Here is a 20,677-nt window from a genome sequence, read left to right on the forward strand (position 1 = left end):
TAATCTTAACGACATTACCTGCAGCGATCCTCCAGCAGCAGAAACCATACGGATATCTCATTAACATTTGGGCACAAGGAACAGCAGATAAATTTCACTGATTGTTTAAAACTCCTGACACGTTTCCTTTGGAGAGTTTATAAATACAGCTTTCAATTTTGCTGATTAAATGTGCCACGATATTTGTTACTGTACATTACTTCGTGCATGGAAATGTTTCAAACAACTGAAAGCAGCCTCTCAAATCATAAAATCAGACTGTATGCACGGTGAACCCACCTGTGTAGGCGCATCTTACTCTCTGAATCATTTTTAAATAGCAGGAAACAGACCTTTGACTTAAGACCAGCTTCTCTTGTTGGTCCATGGCACTGTTGTTTTCCGCTGCCTCAAGTAAGCAAACCACCATCAATGCGCCTCACCACACCTCATTTTAACACCAACACACCCAGGGGCGCACAGTTGGGTGCAGGTACAGTTGCTATTTACACAATGTGGACGCTGGGTGTGAAAATGACTGAAACTTATGACACTTGTCATTTGTGCGCTGTACAATTGCTGTGCGCTGCTGCAAAAGATAAAGCCCACAGTCTAACTTTGTTCATGGATAGGGATATGTTTTATTGCTTGTTTCTTCCACTATTGATAAGACATTTTCTCTATAAAAGTTGAAATCATTTTGCCAATGAGCAGGTGTGTATTTTCTCATTAACAGTGATGTCTTCCTTGTCTCTCCTGCCCCCCTACCCCCACCGCCAGGAGCAGCTGCTGGGAGGTGTACACAGGATGGATGGAGGTCTGATACACAAAGCCTTACGTGACCCAACAAAAGCAGCCCATAGGCAGGCACTGCTCAAACTGATGTCCCAGGCTTTGGGCCTCACTGAAGTCACAGGAAACCAGAGAAATGACCAACAGGGCCTGAAGGAGGTGGAGGTAATGATGGTTTATATTTGCAATCTAAGATTGAAAGCATAACCTACATACTGTAGGTTTTGCACACACAAACAGACATTTTCAGCTATTACTCCTGATTAGACTTCTGCTGCTCGCCTCTGCTATACCTAGGAACTATATGAGATCACTACAATCCAGCTCTTACCAGGAGAGTCTGGGAGAAAAAACACATGTGTAAGTGTCTCATGGGTGTGAAGCTGCTTTAATACCCCGAAAATATTTCTGCGATACAATTCATGATACGATACAAGCCAGGTGGCGCAACAGCGGCAGTGGCGGCCTGACCTGTGGACAGACAGCCTGTTTGCTCCACCTGACAAGCCCAGAAGCATTCTTGCAGAGAAGAGCGACTCCAGAGGATGAGTGAAACAGGATCTAAAAAGCAAGGACAAATTGATCATGGGCTTCTTGTCCGTAGCCACTGCTCAATCCAAACAACTTGCCATATTGAACACATCCCGTTACACCGGCCCATCCGCAGTGTTCAGCTGGGGTGCTTGTCGTTGGCACCTCTATGGTTCGGCATGTCGCAATCAACAGCGACGAAACCTTCTGTTATCCAGGTGCCTGCATAAAGGAGGCACCAGTTGTTCTGCAGGTTCTTCACAACTACAGCTCTGCCTCAGCGGTCGTTGTTCAAGAAGGAACGAATGACATCAGAAAACAACAAAGTGAGACTCTCAAAGGGGACTGTATATGGCTAGTGGACAGTCTGATGGACACACAGAAGGAGGTAATCATTTCCGGCCCCCTCCTGTCTCCAGGTTTCGGTGACAAAGTTCAGCAACTTACGCCAACTTGACATCCGACTAAAAGTTTACTGTAGGAACAGAGGCATTCCCTTTGTGGACAATTTTACTGCCTTTTTAAACAGACCTCAGCTTTTAAAACTGACGACCTCCATCCTTCTCATGAAGGCGTGCGCCTTTTATCGACAAATATTGAACTGACCTTGCGCTCCTGTCAGGCTTTCACTACCAGCTGACGGACTGAAACCACTCCCCGTCTGCCCTCTGTTAGTCCACATACATTCTCCACAACCTTCCATAGGACAATTAACATCCTGTACAGTAAACCTTAACACACTGACACCCCCTCTCCAATCATATCTGTTTTTTATCAGTATTAGAAGTAACATCAAACAAACTTCTGGTGTGAATTGTAATAATTCACACCAGAGATCCCTACACATACATAAAACATCATCTGCTAATCTGCCTCATTAGAAAACTGTACCAGTGACCCTGATTATGGCACTATTGAATGTCTAATTTTAGATAATAATATTGACTGCATGTTTTTAACTGAGACATGGCTTAATACAGATGGACCAGTTACCCTCATTGAAGCCTCACCATTGCACTACAATTTTTCATACACTTCCAGGAAAGGTTAGAAAGGTGGGGGTACAGGATCCATCATCTCGGCGTCACTAGGTTTTTTTAAAAATTAAATTTGATGAATATACATCTTTTGAATATCACGCCACTGTTTCTGGTGACCCTCATATACTGTGAATTGTGAGGAAGCACTATCTTACTGCTGAAGTGTCTGCAAATTTTGTTGATCTTCTATGTCACACCCCTGCAGACATTTTACCCTCCTCTTGTGATCTTATTGTAGATAGTTTTAACAGTAAAAACTTAGGACAACCCTTGACACAGCTTCACAACTAAAACTGAAAAACTGGTAGGTGTAGACACAGTCCCACGATGGTATTGCAGAAAATATTGGTATTTTTTAATCGCAGTGTTGCGAAATTTGGTAGATTGTTACATCCTACTCAAAGTGTATTGAGAGAGTGTTTCTTTGTTTTGTTTTTTGTAGAATGGCAGATTTTTGAAGTTTTAGTTCTGGGACAAGTTTTTGAGAAAAAAAGAAAAATGTTTCAAAAAGTTTTTTTCTCACCTAGTTGTAGTTTTTAATTTAGTGTTAGTTAACCATGATAACCTTGCTTATCATTTGTCCTACCCAATCTTTTTAAAATGTTTCATGTTCTTTTTGAAGTCTCCTCAGTGAGTAGATCTGCTTGTGTGACTGTTTGACCTGGGTGGAGGTGGTGACAGTCTAGTCGAGGTCCTCAGGGCACAGAGACCCTGTCCACCTCTGCTCCATTGATGTCGATCTGATCTCATTTACCATGGTGTCTGAAATCTTCATGTTGACTTTGGGTTGCTGACTTTTTAACAACAACATCAGCCCACTCAAAAGAACATTTCAAATTTTTCTGTAGTTGCAGAAGTAAAATCTCTTGTGTGTGGGAGGCTAAAGGAGGTCTCAGGAGGTTCAGTTGTTTCAAGACAGATTAAATTGATAATTTTCAAGGTGCAGTAACACTATGGTCCAGTTTTGAGACATGAGCATCAGCAGACGAGAAGAACTGGGGTGGGGATGAGGACAGTGTGGGCAGAGACTGAGGATGTCTCATGCAGGTTCTATCAAACCTGCAGAAGACTGAGGAAGGCGAGTAATGGCTTTGTTCAGGCTCTTCCCTGCAGGAAAGAAGAACTACTGACCACACATTACGATATAATCAGGTGAAAAGAACATTTGTTTTCAGACACATAAGAGCTCAAGGGCTCATGAGAGGCTTTGCCCGTCTTTGTATTAAGGTAATTGATGTTGCCCGCATTTGCAGGCCATCAGGAGTATCTTGAAAGCATGGCAGTGGATTATTGAGTAACATGTAATTTTCTGTTCAGGAGGAGCAACAGCCTCACAGAGTGATCCAGAGGATCTAAAAATTGCTGCAGGAGGGAGGGACAGAACAATTTACAATCAGGTTTTGTTGAACTTGTTTTTGGATGGAGACACAGGGTGATGTTTTTAATGTTTGCTTATTTAATATAGACTAGAGTGTTTAGGCCTGTCACGATAACAAATTTTGCTGGACGATAAATTGTCCTAGAAATTATTGCGATAAACGATAATATTGACGCTTTGAGACCGTTTTTCAACTAATATAATGATAATGGCATAATAATGCAAGTACACCCTTTCAAAGATTAATAAACCTTAATTTCTAAAGAATATTTAACATTGGAACGTGAAGAAGACATTTTAAATATCCAAAGTAAATAAAGATGGAGGTTGTGGCCAGCCAAGATTCCTTATTGCAGCAATAATGTTAGCACCATTGTCTGTAGTGATGCGGAGGCGTGACGATACACGTCATGATGATGACGTATGTGGTTTTTTTTTTTAGGTGTTTCCCCGTGTCCTCCTGTTAATCTAAACATGTACCAGCTGTCTGTTTATAATCTTATGATGCTGTTATAATGTGCTGTGATTGAGATCCTGGCCCACCAAACATCCTGGAAAGTGACAAAGTTAAGTTTTTCTATAATTTACATAATTACATAATCGCCATCAGTAAACAGGACGCTGTCTGACTATTTCACTCGCGGGGCTCACAAAGTTCACTAAGTCTCAGTCGGGAGGGCTGACCGTCAGCCAACAACAAACACTTGGTGAGTTAAAGTTTTCTGCCGGGGACAGACGCTGTTTTTCGGGCAGAAATGTGACGACAGGCTGACAGACACTTCTCCACGAATAACTGCGGTATTATTTTCCTCATATAAGTTGCCAAAGACATGACCAGTTACTACGTTACTGTTGTTTGGTCCTGTAACGTTGCTTTCTGTGACATTTATCTTTATTTTGTTGAGTGAAGGATCTGTACAGTTATCAGACACCAACACCATCAGATCGACACACCCTCGCCAATACTGCGCCTCTGATACCTCCGGAGGCGAAATTTCACCACTCGCTGCATCTGAAACTTTAACACGAAGGCGGGTGCGGAGAATTGGCGCAGGATCTCGCATGCAAACGGCTGTGTGAATGAGGCTAGTGACTGACAAGAGGGATCTAGTGAGAGACACGAGGAAAAACAAACAAGCATTCAAATGGAAATTATCGAGGACGGCAAAATTATCGAGCTCATTTTAATTTATGGTACGATTAATTGATTTATTGACTATCGTGACAGGCCTAAGAGTGTTCTTTGTTTTGAGCAGGCTAGAAGGACAGCAGCTGTTGCTTGGGTTGAGAGGAGCTCAAGGAGTCTTCAGGCAGTCAGGTTACTTAGTAATAAGTGCCAGGTCTTTTTCTGGCTGTTCTCAGTAGAGGAGAGGAACTACTGACACTCGGACATCGGCAGACCAAAAGCAGTGCAGTTTCTGTGGTTGCAGAAGTCAAAGCTGAGTTTTGGGCAGAATACAAAGGAGGCAGCAGACAGGTTCAAGTGAACTGTGAACAGTGGGAGGCAAGGCCTTTTCCAGGTTGATCTGAGTAGAGAGGAAGAAGCACTGACATTGATGTCAGATGTAATCAGATGGTTTAGGGACATTTATATCACTAACTATGTCCTCTGTGGAGAAGAGCTAAAAGGGTATGATGACATTTTGGCTCTGGCAGGGTTCACTGAGGTAGTCAGTGCAAAATTTAACATTTCTCAGAGGAGGCTTCAACATATGGCACCAGATCAGACCTACCAAAGGTTAGGCCATGGTCTGGGTTATGTGACCATTTTTCAACCAAATAGACTTTCAGGTAGCCAGGCCACAGTCAGGTAGAGGACTGAGTGATGAGAGGCAGGACTTTTCCAGACTGATCTCAGCAGAGGAGGAGAACTATTGACAGATATGGATCAGTGGACAGGAAGAACTCAAGTGGGGATGAGGACAGTGTGGGTGGAACTTAAAGAGGTATTTTTACAGCAAGGAAGGAGAGCTACTGAACCCAACTGAAGATATAATCAGAGGCAGGACAGAACATTTGAAGGACACAACAGAAACCCCATTCACACTGCCTTTTGAGTGCGGGGATCCTGCGCCAATTCTCCGCATCCTCCTCTGTTTGAAAGTCTCAGATGCCGCGAGGGGTGAAATTTCGCTGCGCCTCCAGAGGTAGTATCAGAGGTAGTATCAGAGGCGCAGCATTGGTGAACCGTACCTGTGTGAATGGATAAGCCGGCAGCATGGAGTAAGGGCGTGTCGGTCTGATGGTGTTCACTGTGTGATAACTAAACAGATCCTTCACTCATCAAATTAAAAAGAAATGACCCACAAAGCAACGTAACATGACCAAACAACAGTAAAGTAGTAACTGGTAGTGTCTTTGGCATCTTACATGAGGAATACTGCAGTTATACGCAGAGAAGTGTCTGTCCTCCTGTCTGTGCTACCGACTCATTACATTTCTGCACGAAAAACAGCGTCTGTCCCCGGCAAAAAACTTTAACTCACCATGTGTTTGTCTCATTCCACCATTGTGTTATTGTAGTTACTGTCTTGAAAAAAATCACCGCAACGGTCAGCCCTCCCAACCGAGACTTCAGTGAACTTTCCCACAGAAAACAGCATCCCTCCCCATGACTGACAGAGTCAGACAGCGTCCTGTTTACTGATGGTGATTATGTAATTATGTAATTTAAAGAAAAACGTAACTTTGTCACTTTCCAGGATGCATGGTGGGTCAGGATCTCAACACATTATAACAGCATCCAAATGATTATAAACAGTCAAGCGGGTATATGTTTAGATTAACAGGTTGACACCGGGGGAAACGCGTTGAAAAAAACACAGACGTCAACATCATGGCCTGTACCGTCACGCCTCCTTTGGATCCGCAGCGCTGGCTTGCTGTGTGAATTACACACTGGTGCGTCTTTACGCCGGAGCTGCTTGGTTCTGTGTGAACAAACAAAGGCGGAGGATTGGCGAACCAATATTGCGCTGATAATGCGGCATCTCTGTGTGAAAAGGGCTAGAGTTGGAGGGCTCGTGGGAAGCTTTGGTGATCTTTGGTCAGAGGTCAATGATGTTGTCCACAAACAAACAGGAGTGCCTTGACAGCATGGCAGTGGACCATAGAGCAATAAAAAGGGACTATGGAGCTGGCAGGAGGGACCTCCAGAATAAGTCACAGTAATGGAGGCTTTAAAGTACTAACAGGAGAGACGGAGAGAGAAATTGATTATCAGGCTTTGAACTGTAAAAATAGATTGTCGGTGCGGTAGAGACATGTCATGGTACATGCTAAAGGAGGTTGCGGATAGTAAATCACAGCGAGCAATTTCCAAGGCCAGGTGAGCTGAGATACTGATGAATCATGACTCAGCAGACTAGAGGAACTGTAGCTCCTGTGGTTACCAAGGCAGAAGGTACAGTGCAGGAGGATAAACAGGTTCAGCTGAACCGTCAGCAGAGGAGAAGTACATGTATATTACATGTGTTAGCAGGCTACAAGGACTGCAGCTTCTGTGGTTGTAAAAGGAAAACTCAAGGAGGCCAAAACCAAGTTGTGGCTGTTGTTTCTGGGCTGTCTTCATCAAAGGTGTCGGCGTGTAGTTTGGTGATAAAAAGAATCTGTGGAGGCAAGGCTGGGTGGAATGATAGAGCAATCTTTATTGAAACAGATGTCAAGCCTGCCTCCGAACCAGTGTGGCCACACCCGGTGTTCCCAATATCTGACAAAGTTCTGCCTAAGGCTTTGCCCTCTGCTCTACCAGAAATCCTCGCATCCTTGCACAGGCCTTTTTAAAGTCCATTTGCCCACATCTACCTACTTCTTCTAATTGGTCACTTTGGTGGATTTAGGGTCCATCTATCCAATCGGCGAATGAGGAGTTGATCACCCTCTGGAATATCTCATCTTCTGTAAGTTACCCAACTCTGCTGATGTCACCCCTTGGGCTGGCATCCTAAAGTTGACCTGATTGTCTCTCCGTTCTTATATGGAAATGCATATGTTAAGCCAGCTCCCAACAATGGCGTGAGAAAGGAACTCAGTTTATTACCCTGTAAGGGCCTCATCCTGTAGCTAACCTTTAACGCAAACATAGAACTGATTAATGACTCCGGTGCCTGTGGACATGTCAACCCAAACATCCTCAACTTTCCTTCTCACACACAAACAGAACAAAATGTCCCATTAAATCATAGCTCAGAATGTGTTGTTGCACAGATACCTCATGGCAAATGGACAAATGATGGAGGAGTGCGAGGCAGGTCTTCGTTCACCCTGTCCTGGGCCACAGACACAGTCGGGCAATTGAGGGGAAATTTGACAAATGACAGGGCTTCGCCCTCTGTCCCGCAGAGGTCATTAGGGCACAGTGGCAAGGTTCCTTTTAACCACTATCATGTGGCAACCACCTTCCTTAGACACCACCCTGAACACTGTTGCAAACCGGTGCTGCTTTCTTTTAGCCCTTACCTAACCTAACTTAACCTAACCTATCCTTGTTTTGTATGACCTTTCCTTAACCTCTTACTCATACTTTACCAAACTGTAGTCTTTTATTATTATTATTTTGATATAGTTGTTCTTCATCTACTAATCTACTGCTACTGCAGTAAGTACATGTGCATGCAATTGCAACACAGTCTGTCTTTAGATTTTCAGCTTAACTCAGTATAATTACATGCAACTATAATTCTCATATTGTCAGGAACACGGGGGGAGGGTTGGGACGCAGGTGCGGACCCAGGGGTGTCTTAAAGTTATCCCAGAGGGATAACCACTAAATCGCAGTTGGGATTTAGTGTGGAGCTAGTTTATCACTGAGGTCCGAAGCCTGAGAAGCACTAGCGAAGGGGTCCGCTGTGTCCGCCTTTGGCGGACTCATTCTGTCAGGAAGACGGGGCGAGGGTTGGGACGCAGGTGCGGACCCAGGGGTGTCTTAAAGTTATCCCAGAGGGAAAACCACTAAATCGCAGTTGGGATCGGTTGGAAGGGGAGAAAAGAAACAAAAACCGTATTGAGCCACTACCGGCTTTCTTAACGAAACAAAGCACTAAAACGAACAACTAAACCACCGCTGCCCAGCAGCTGATTCGAAACCAAAGTGTCCAGGATATAAAAAGGCAAGGCTGCCCGGGAGACCTCTGATGAACAAAAAGGCTGGAGCAGCAATAAACTCTCCAGTACCCCCAAGTATACACTGGGGAAAAACGCTCAGGGTTGGTGTGATCAGAACACTGACAATGGGAAACGCCACATAGAGAACCTCTCACTATCTCTGATGGTGAGATAATGAGTCAGCACAGAGTGCTGGGGACTCAGGGTATAAGAAGGCTCCCCACACCTGGTCTTAATCACCGCCAATCAGTGCCACACACACACCTGATTGCAGTGAGCTGATTCACCACTCACAGAGCAAGAGAGTGCCCTCACAGGACCCCCCCTTTAAGGAACGGCTCCCGACGTTCCCACAGGGCCACCAGGCCGAAGGCGGCGGAAATCCCGGATGAGAGCTGGGTCCAAAATGTCTCTAGCTGGGACCCAGGCACGCTCCTCGGGTCCATACCCCTCCCAGTCCACAAGGTACTGAACCCCGCGTCCCACACGACGACTGTCCAATATCTGCCGAACAGTGTACGCTGGTTGACCTCCAATCAACCTGGGCGGAGGCGGAGGCCTCCCTGGAGGTGCCAGTGGGCTGGAGCAGACCGGCTTGAGGCGGGAGACATGAAACGAGGGGTGAATCCTCATGGACCGGGGGAGCAGGAGGCGAAAAGTGACAGGGTTAATCCTTCGAACAATCTTGAAGGGGCCAACAAAGCGTGGCGCCAATTTGCGACTCTACACCCGCAGTGGGAGATCCCTTGTGGAGAGCCAAACCCTTTGACCAACCTGATAGTGTGGGGCTGGACGACGATGCTGGTCTGCATAGTGCTTCTGCCGTGCCACGGCGTGTTGAAGAGACGCCCGAACACGTCTCCAGGTAGCACGGCACCGCTGGATGAACTGTGCAGCAGAAGGCACACCCACGTCTCTCTCCTGTTCTGGGAACAATGGCGGCTGATAGCCATACTGACACTCAAAAGGAGAGAAACCAGTGGATGCATTCTGTAAGGTGTTATAAGCGTACTCAGCCCACACCAGTTGTTCGCTCCACGTGGTCAGGTTGGAGGAGACCAGGCAATGAAGCGTTCTCTCGAGTGTCTGATTGGTGCGTTCAGTCTGACCGTTGGTCTCAGGGTAAAAACCCTGACGAAAGGCTAGCTGAAGCACCCACAAGGGAACAAAAGGCTCTCCTGAAACGGGAAGCAAACTGAGGACCTCGGTCAGACACAATGTCTTGGGGGAGGCCGTGGTAGCAAAAGACATGCTTGACTACAAGTCGGGCGGTCTCTAGAGCAGAAGGAAGCTTTGGGAGAGGGATGAAATGGGCTGCCTTTGAAAACCGGTTTACAACGACCATTATGACAGTGAACCCTTTGGATGCGGGTAGGCCTGTAATAAAATCCAGGGCCACGTGGGATAGGTAAAGACCGGAGCAGACCAGCAGGAGGCTGTTGTGGCGTCTTGTTTTGGGCGCAAATAGTGCAAGCCGCCACAAAGTCGCTCATATTGCTCCCTATCCGGGGCCACCAAAATCTCCTTTTAAGAAAACCAAGAGTCCGACGAACACCAGGGTGATTTGTGAGGAGTGACCCCACTGAAGCACTTGTGATCGCACTCCTGCCGGAACGTACTGACAGCCTGGGGGCCCCCCTCCTGGGTCTGGCTCCTGCTGTTGAGCCCCCTGAACTACAGTGTCAATCTCCCAGGTGAGTGGGGCAAGAATGCGAGTAAGGGGCACAATGGGCTCTGGAGAACTGTCACTACCCGAACCCTCAAACCTGCGAGATAGGGCATCTGGCTTCAGATTCTTCGAACCTGGGCGGTAGGAAAGGTTAAAATCGAACCTGTTGAAAAACAGGGCCCAGCGAGCTTGGCGAGGATTTAAGCGTTTGGCCTGCTGGATATAGGCCAGATTCTTATGGTCTGTCCAGACCTGAAATGGATGCTCTGAACCCTCAAGCCAATGGCGCCACTCCTCCAAAGCCAGCTTCACTGCAAGCAGCTCCTTGTTACCCACGTCATAATTTCTCTCAGCTGGTAGAAGACGCCGAGAGATGGAGAGATGGACGGATGGAGCTTTTGGTCTTCAGGAGATCGTTGGGACAAAACTGCCCCAACTCCCACGTCAGAGGCATCAACCTCAACAACAAATGGTATCAAGGGGTCTGGGTGAATCAGGACCGGTGTGGTGGAAAACCTTCTCTTAAGCTCTGTAAATGCCTTCTCAGCCTCTGGGGACCAAAGGAATCGTGAAGGGGGACCCTTTCCCAGCGCTGAAGTAGGGGCAGCAATTGAGCTAAAGCCCCTAATGAAGCGGCGATAAAAATTTGCGAACCCCAAAAAGCGCTGAAGCTGTTTGACAGAGTCAGGTCGAGGCCACTCCTGCACCGCTTTGACCTTGCTTGGGTCCATTCTGACATTGCCCTGCGCCACAATGTACCCCAGAAACTTGACTGTGGGTGCATGGAAGACACATTTCTCTGCCCTAACAAAGAGTTGGTGCTCCAACAACTTCTGGAGAACCCTCTTAACATGAGACACATGCTCCAGATAGGACTTGGAAAAAATCAGGATGTCATCCAAGTACACGTATACAAAATGTTCCAGCATCTCCCTGAGAACATCATTCACAAATGCTTGGAAAACTGCAGGGGCATTCGACAGTCCGAAGGGCATGACCAAATATTCGTAGTGCCCCCGTGGAGTGTTGAAAGCAGTTTTCCACTCGTCCCCCTCTCGTATGCGCACAAGATTGTAGGCGTTCCTAAGGTCCAACTTAGTAAATAAAGACGCCCCCTGTAGCCTCTTAAACGCCGTTGACATGAGGGGGAGCGGGTAGCGGTTTTTAACCGTGATGTTATTTAGACCCCTGTAATCAATACAGGGTCTAAGCCCCCCATCTTTCTTCCCTACAAAGAAAAAAACGGCCCCAGCGGGAGATGTAGAGGGGCGAATGAAACCTGCAGCTAAAGCTTCATCAATATAGCTTGTCATAGCTGATGTTTCAGATCGTGATAATGAATATAGGCGGCCCCTTGGGGGTGTAGTGCCAGGAAGGAGATTGATGGCACAATCATAGGGCCTATGGGGAGGAAGGATGGAGGCCTTCTGTTTACTGAAGACTTCGCTAAGTTCAGCATACTCTGCAGGAACCCCATTGGGAAGGAGAGACCCAGAGGACGACGAATTGGAAAGAGTCAAGGACTCAAGAGCCCCGAGAGTCAGGGGATCACTGGGGGTAGAACGGGCGAGATCTACTGAACTGGGAGATTTTGAGGCAGAGGCGTTGATGGCTGTGGGGAGCTCCAGATCCAAAGGTTGGGGTTGAACAGAATCTGATTCCATCATGTGAGATGCACAGTCTGGGCCCCAGCTCAGCACCTTCCCAGTCCTCCAATTGATGTGAGGGTTATGTTCCTTGAGCCATGGGTGTCCCAAAATGAGGGGTAACTGTGGTGCATCAATAAGAAAAAACTTAATCCCTTCCATGTGATTGCCAATGCGAACGAAGATTGGGCAGGTGACCCTCTCAACCCTACCCATACCCAAAGGTTGCCCATCCACTGCGGTGATTGCGAGTGGACAAGGAAGATCAAAAGTGGGTAATTTTAGATTTTGGGCCAGGGTTGAGTCCATAAAACTACCTGCTGCTCCTGAATCGACAAATGCAGAAAAGGTGCCCCAGTGTCCATCCCATAGCAACTCAAAGGATAAAAAGGTGTGATTATTGGCCACAGGCGGGGATTTATTAAGACTCGGCCTCCCCATGGTCTGACGAGTCTACTCGTTTCCCTGTGTATCGTGTCTTTGGATTGAAGGGCACTGGCGGATGAAGTGCCCCACCTTCCCACAGTATAGACAAGCTCCACTGCTCATACGCCTCTGTCTCTACGCTGGAGTAAGCCATGTGCATCCTATTTGCATGGGTTCCTGATCATCATTATTAAGGGGTTCCTTAGGTGGGTTAGGTCGTTCGTGAGGGATGTTAAGCTCCTCTGACATTGGGCGGGTGTACGTCTGTTTCCTCTCTCTGTTGCGCTCACGGATTCTGTTGTCAATCCTAATTGCCAATGAAATTAAATCCTCAAGTGAATCCGGAATATCACGGGAAGCGAGCTCATCCTTAACCTTCTCAGACAAAGCATGGCTAAAAGTGCTTACCAGAGCCTCCCTGTTCCAACCTGATTCCGTAGCTAAAGTTCGGAATTGAATTGAAAATTCTGCTATGCTTGAAGAGCCCTGACGTAACCTAAGAAGGCGTTTGGCTGCTTCCTGGCCACTAACATCGTGGTCGAACACCCTTCTCATCTCCGCCATGAAGAGACGGGAGTCTGCCTATCCCACAACGCTGTAGCCCATGAAAGGGCTTTGTCTGAGAGAAGGGATATTATATATGCCACCCGGGCTCGGTCTGTGCTTAACATAGAGGGTTGTAACTCAAACACTAGACTACACTGGGTGATAAATCCCTTACACCTCCCTGTTTGCCCGTCATAGCGGGCTGGGGTTGCCAGCTTGGTCTCCTGAACTACAATAGGTCCCTGAGGTGGAACTGGAGGTGCTTGGGGAGTTGTAAGGTTTGGTGCTTGTACTTGGGTTGGGGCTGGCCCAGATCTCTGTAAACATGCAAGTATCTCCCTAAGCATATTGTCATGAGAGACGAGAGATGTTGCTCAGTGATCGCACGCAGTATTTGTTCATGAGAGCCTAAAAGGGCTCCTTGTGCAGTGATAGCCTGCCCATGAGCAGCTAGTTTATCACTGAGGTCCGAAGCCTGAGAAGCACTAGCGAAGGGGTCCGCTGTGTCCGCCTTTGGCGGACTCATTCTGTCAGGAAGACGGGGCGAGGGTTGGGACGCAGGTGCGGACCCAGGGGTGTCTTAAAGTTATCCCAGAGGGAAAACCACTAAATCGCAGTTGGGATCGGTTGGAAGGGGAGAAAAGAAACAAAAACCGTATTGAGCAACTACCGGCTTTCTTAACGAAACAAAGCACTAAAACGAACAACTAAACCACCGCTGCCCAGCAGCTGATTCGAAACCAAAGTGTCCAGGAGCCCCAGAAAAAACCCAAAATAAAAAGGCAAGGCTGCCCGGGAGACCTCTGATGAACAAAAAGGCTGGAGCCGCAATAAACTCTCCAGTACCCTCAAGTATACACTGGGAAAAACCGCTCAGGGTTGGTGTGATCAGAACACTGACAATGGGAAACGCCACAGCAAGAACCTCTCACTATCTCTGATGGTGAGATAATGAGTCAGCACAGAGTGCTGGGAACTCAGGGTATAAGAAGGCTCCCCACACCTGGGCTTAATCACCGCCAATCAGTGCCACACACACACACACCTGATTGCAGTGAGCTGATTCACCACTCACAGAGCAAGAGAGTGCCCTCACACATATAGGTGTAGCAGCTGCTCAGTCACAATCCGTGTTTTTCAGCATCCTACTTTCAGGAGGGCATCAGACCATGAAGAAAGTGTTTTAGAGATCAGTGTAGGGGTGTCCCTCCCAGTCCCAGGTCTCAATAAACATGCACCACCCAAGGTCAAAGCACACACTATATCTTCCTCAATACTGCATCATTCTGCTTCTGGATCAAGTCTCATCTTCTTGTGAAAGAACACAAGACATGGTGTTGCACACTTTGCCTGTTCATAGTGGAAAATAGGCCAAGTACTCGTAGTTGTCCCAAGGTTTCACAGGGAAGTAGAATCTGAATGTGCCTGACCTGATCAGTGTAGAATCAATTCTCATTGAACTCAGTTACTCTGTTCAGGTCAAATATGTATCAGAAACTGGTTTCTGAATGTGTGTCTTGATGACACACATTTGGTCATGTATTTTCTCATAGGACCATATATGTGTTCATGTTAAACATTACATTAGGTTAAGTGGCCATTCTTAATGACACTTCACCTTTGCCACCTGAGCTGCAGACCCCTAAACACCGACATGCCTGAACACAACACACAGTTTGTGTGTTGTGTTCAGGCATGGATACATGACATGTAAATCACCCCTCAGGGCTACAACTTGCTCTATTCAGTGATGTGTCAGTCATTATTAATTTTACAAGTATTTCTAGGCAGTTGACATATAGTAATATGATATATCAATATCTTTGTGCTTAACAATACTTTTACCTTTATATTGCATGTTCTTATCCTTCCAGACACCCCTCCTATAGGTTTTTAAAATTCAGCCACACTTGTGTGTTGTCAAGTGCTTCTAATGGAGGATTTATGAGAGGCTGAATTATAAAAATCTAGTTATTAAGAATTATAGCAGTTGACAGAATAGCTGACAATCTGATGCCAACTGTTCAGGCCCTTGCCTCTTAGTGGCCCCTCAATGCTCTTAGCTTAGGGGCCATACCCCTAAATACTTTTTATGAATCTGGTTCTATATTTTGGATTTTCTGTGTGAACTTCCTGTGTGACTGAAGATCTGATGGAAGGGCTGGAGCCTGTGATTTTTTCTGACTGGCCATGGGACACTATTAGATCAGATTTCTTTGGTTCAGACAGCCCAAGGTTAGAAAAGGTGAGTCTTGTTTAGGGCAGCTCAGATTAGGTTTGCCCTGGTTACAAAATTGTTTGGTCAGTTTATTTAAGAGATCAGATTAGGCTAAAATAGGGTAGCCTATTTAATAGGCCTAATAGGTTCTATTAGATTAGGTAAAACTACGTCAGATTATTTTAGTTTATTTTAGTTTATTTTTCTTTATTTCCTTTTAATTTCATTCTATTTACTTTCTTGTCTTTTCTTTCCTCCTTTCTTTGCTTTTCTCTTATCTTTTATTTCTCTTTTAATTTAGTTTAATTTGGTTTGTTCAGTTTACTTTAAATTAGGTTAGGGTAGTTTAGGTGAGGTTAATATTAAGTGGTTGTTTTGTTATTTATAGGTGGCTTAAATGGTCTTACCTCAGTTTATCCACTTGAAAAGCTTCTAAATGGGTCGGCAAATATAAACGATTGTGTGAACTGAAGAGATTTTTTCTGCCCACTTGCAAATAGACTTACTGGGAGTGTTGCGGCCTACCTCTGTGCCAAAAGGTGTCTCTCCGTCTTCCATTCTTATTCCATTCCTCTCTATCTTCTGTCTTTCCCAACCGAGCCTCTTCATCCTCCATTCATTTTTCACATTTTAAGGCATACAGCTTCCTCCTATGGAAATACTGCATCTGTATCTTGTACTCCTTCTCATAAACAGTGTTTCCTGTAGCTAATAAGAAAGGTTAGCACAGTGACGTGTGGTGCTCTGCCAACATGCTTCAGAGCAGGTTTAGTTCAAAGGATCAGATCAAAACTTGTCCAAAAAAAAACAGCCCATCCACTGACCAGTTAAAGAATAGTTTCTCTTTTTTTCTGGTCACATGCACATATTCTTTGTACATCTGCTTGCTCATACTCCCACAACAAAAACCTTTTTAAAGTAACTTCAGTGTAAGATTTGTAGGACAAAATCCACAGTCCTCGTTCTGTGTCAAAGTTCAGCATAAGCTAATATGAGACTTCAGCAGTTTGAGTTGCAAAAATCTGGCAGTTTTTCAAAGTTGCTGCATTTTAGAACACATTTCCCTCTTTTTGTTACTGTCCTGCTGCTGTGGAGGCACAGAAAAGGGATATGATTTTGACTCCTCTAGTGCTTTCAATACAATACAGCTGGCACTTCTGAGGGGGAAACTTGAAGGGGCAGGAGTTGACCAACACCTGGCTGCATGGAATACAAACGCTCTCACCAACAGACCACAGTATGTGAGACTAAAGGACTGTGTCTCAGATGTGGTATTATGAAGGACGGGGGCCCCTCAGGGTACGGTGCTCTCTCCCTTCCTCTTCACCCTCTACACATCGGACTTCATGCACAACACCGTGAATTGTCACCTCCAAAAGTTCTCCGATGATGCAGCCATTGTTGGATATGTGTCTGAGGGGAAGGAACAGGAATATAGGGGGGTCATCAACGACTTTGTTAACTGTGTGAATGCAACCACCTGCATATAAACACCAGTAAAACAAAGGAGATGGTGATCAACTTCCAGAGGAAGACACCACATATCACACCAGTGAACATCCAGGGTTTGGACATAGAGATGGTGGCAAAATACAAATACCTGGGTGTTCACCTAAACAATAAACTGGACTGGACTGACAACACAGATGCCCTGTACAAGAAGGGTCAAGGTCGCCTCCATCTGCTGAGGAGACTGAGGTCCTTTGGGGTGCAGAGGACATTACTACGAACATTTTATGACACTGTGGTGGCATCAGCGCTCCTTTATGCAGTGGTCTGCTGGGGAGGTAGCAGCACAGACAGGGACAGGAAGAGACTGAACAAACTGGTCAGGAGGGCCAGCTCTGTCCTGGACTGTCCACTGGACTCCATAGAGATTCCACCGGATACGTGTCCGCTGCGTTATGGCTCCGCCACGGCAGCGGAGCTGTTCGGTTTCACTCTAGTCTATGTGTTAACTTCCACCAGGTCCACTGCGCTGCGTGTCTGCTGTGTCCCAGCTCTGGCAGTCCGCAGCCCTGGGGAGCAGATACGCAGAACTTCTATTTCTGGCGGTTCAGCACAGAGCAGACAGGAAGTCAGACACGAAACAACAACATGACATCCGGTTAATTTTCAAAATAAAACACTCCGTGTTGATGCCAGCACAAACACCTCAAAAAAGAGTCAAATACAAGCTCTTTTCTAATCCTTCGGTCGGGAACACTTCGTGTTGTTGTGTTTATAACACATAGCCTACGTATAACTGCGGTCGTGCGTGATTATGTAATTATCACGGGAATTCCTCGGCTTCGTAACTCCAAGTGTTCGGCAGAGCTGTGCCGTGGCGGACTCAAAACGCAGCTGGTGGGGGTTGCCGGACGAGGACGATGGCGCAAAACCGTACCTGAGCCGTAACACAGCGGACACGTATCCAGTGGAATCTCGTGGTAAGAAGGAGCGCTACCGCAGATCATTCATCCCCACAACCATCGGACTGTTCAACTCAAGCACTACATGAACATGTCACTTTCCACCCATTTGTTTCCTTTTGTAAATATCTTATTGCTTTTTGTAAATATCTTATTGCTTTTTGTAAATATCCTGTGTTTTTCTATTTATTTTCTATTTAACTTTATGCATATTTTCTGATTCTTTTTCCTGTACTGTTGCATCTTGAGCTGTTGTAACAAGTGAATTTCCCAGTTGTGGTATAAATAAAGCCAATCTTAATCTTAATCTTAATGATGTTAAAATCTGCCTTTTTGCTTTGAAGTGTCCTTATAACTTGAAATGCGCTTATAAATAAAATGTAGTATTATTATTATTATTAGTAGTAGTAGGAGTATTAAAAACCTATAACTTTGGAAGATACACGTCTGCCTCAGACTTAAAAAGTGAGGAAATACTTTGTTACAGTAGTCCGGCACTAAAAACTTTGCTAAGAGTTCACAAGTATTGACTTCGAAATATACTTATTAAATAAGAAATATAATACACCTTTTATTTTTTGTTGACTACATTGTGTATTGATAATCTGAATCTGTAAGTAACTAGCAACTAAAGCTGCCAAATAAATGTAGGAAAATGTTTTAGTGGAGTAGAAGTGCAAAATAGCACAAAATGGAAATACTCCAAACAAAACTGCACTTCGGTATCGTACTTGAGTAAATTTATTTTACTTTCCACCACTGAAAAATATGAACCTTTAATGGACATATGTGAGAGTGGTATCAAACACTTGGCAAGAAAGCAAATTGTTGAAATATACTTCCTTCTTGGAAATAAGCCACCTACTGTAGAGTCTTGCATACAGACTAGCATTTGTAGGCTTGGACTGTCCTCTGTCTGTCTCCTCTCCTGTCATTTTTGCCTGGCAGCTGGGAAGCAAGACATGAAAACTTCTTCAAGACGGTAGAGGCAAACTGTGATTTGTGAATTTGGGCTATACAAATAAAATTTGATTTGATTTGATTTGATTTAGAGTTGGCAGAATTATCGACACTGATGAATGTCGCTCAACAGAAACTAAGAAAAATGTGCTGCTCGACACCTTCCTGTCATGTTGTGCAGCTGGAGGATTTTGTTGTGAATGGAGAGCGCAATGTGGTTAGGTAGTCCTTTTAGCAGCTGGAGGATGGCATCTGGTTACCATGGAGATGACTGAAAACTTTCACCAAAACATAAATTGAAAGCATTGCGCGTCTCATTAATTTCTATCAAACCGCAATCATCAAAAGTGTCCAACTATAAATCCAGACTTAAGACCGAGACTATGTCTGCGATTCAAGAATAAAATCATCACTCAAAAATTACATTATCCAGTGAACTGATTCTGTCTTCCACAGGGGGTCCTCCTGACTGGAGCCATGCTGGAAGTACTCACCTGTGAGGAAGGCGAGGCCAGTGAGCTTAGTAACATTCTGTTGGTGCCCGAGAAGCAGCGACCGGAGCTGCAGGCCTATCGCAGCGCAGTTTGCAGCGGAGGAGAGGGTCAAAGGTCAGAGCGTTTCAGGCAGATGAGCCTCGCTCTGAGAGAGCAGATCAACACACAGAGTGTCACCAAGAAGGTACAGCAGAATTATTTGTTTTAGATCCACTGCTGTCGTCAGATACAAAAAAATGTCATTTTACAAAATAATTTGTTGTGTATTATGTTTTTCCTCCTCTCCTAATTTTTTTTTTTTCTTTGCCATGAATGTTTGACTATGTGCAAAATGTGCAAATGTGATGCAAACACTTTCAAAGTGTTGAAGCATGACAAGGTGTGTTAGTGACAAAGTTGTATTAATACAGGACCAGTGGTGGACTAGCTATCTGGCACACCGCCGTATTGTCTTCCTTCTTCATCAGCCCTACATTACTATCACTCATTATCATCATCTATCCAGGTTAAAAGTTTCACATGTATTATAAGATTCATGCTAGCAGCTATATATGCCAATTTTCCTGGTTGTACTTCACTATAACGTATGGTTGTGAGATACAACCCATTTTTTATCTATTTATAATTTGCCTTCAGCTATGGGAATGTCCGAAGAATGCTTTATTGCAAATACAAAAAGGGTGTATAGGCTTAGGCAATCCACCATTTATTTGTTTTCTTCCCAAAAGTTACGAAGAAAGGCTTGCTGGGAAATGGCCTTGCTTGCCCTCTGTTGCGTTAACAATCTAGAGACTTGCATTAACAACAGCAAGATCAGATGAAAATGTCAAAAAGTAAAGGAGGAGCTGAAACATTTACAGAGAAAAGGAAGCAGGCATTAGAGGCTCAGGTTTCCAAATACAAATAAATCTACCAGTTTTTCAGTTCAAGCGGTGTTGACTTGAGGAGCAAACTGAAGCGGTAAGATTGATGTTTAATGAATCATAGGCTATGGCGGCTATGTGTTCGGTAAAATTAGCTTTAGCTTACAAAACGACCCCACTGACAGACAAGTTGGTATTAGCCTACTATTTAATGCATATTGATGCATTTTAAAAGATTCCTTTTTAGTGCCTAATGAAATGTGTTCTTGAATACAGGTAGACTTTCCAAACTTTTCCATTCCAAAACCCCATCATTATAAGACTAGCAACCAGCAATTACTATGGTGCTGAGCTAGTGGGCTATGCTATGTCCTTTAGAGTCTGTAAGCCTTTGTATTTAAAAAAGGCAATGTATAAATAAATCCAAATTATGCAATGATGTTATTGAAAAATTCTGCAGGATTGTCTAAAAGTCACATTTCTTTTTCACATTAATTTATGTAAATAATATAATAATTATAATAATAATTATAATAATAATAATAATATTAACACTCCACTGCAGCGAGCTTGAATGACTTCCACCCAGTTGCACTCACCCCCATCATCACAAAGTGTTTC

At 44.9% G+C, this 20,677-nt stretch overlaps 1 protein-coding gene across 2 annotated transcripts in view; it reads left to right on the forward strand.

Moving 5' to 3' along the window:
- The window catches only part of abca2 (ATP-binding cassette, sub-family A (ABC1), member 2), a 181,553-nt gene that overhangs the window by 73,134 nt on the left and 87,742 nt on the right, over positions 1-20,677 (forward strand). The window contains exons 7-8 of one of the 2 annotated variants that reach the window (XM_084358809.1): positions 760-936; positions 19,156-19,377. In XM_084358809.1, the coding sequence (XP_084214935.1) occupies positions 760-936; positions 19,156-19,377 (399 nt within the window). The remainder of the gene's footprint in view (positions 1-759; positions 937-19,155; positions 19,378-20,677) is intronic. The other variant, XM_084358810.1, reaches the window with a different exon arrangement.

This window comes from Pagrus pagrus (assembly GCF_965226575.1).
Source record: "Pagrus pagrus genome assembly, chromosome: 8".
Taxonomy (NCBI): Eukaryota; Metazoa; Chordata; class Actinopteri; order Spariformes; family Sparidae; genus Pagrus; species Pagrus pagrus.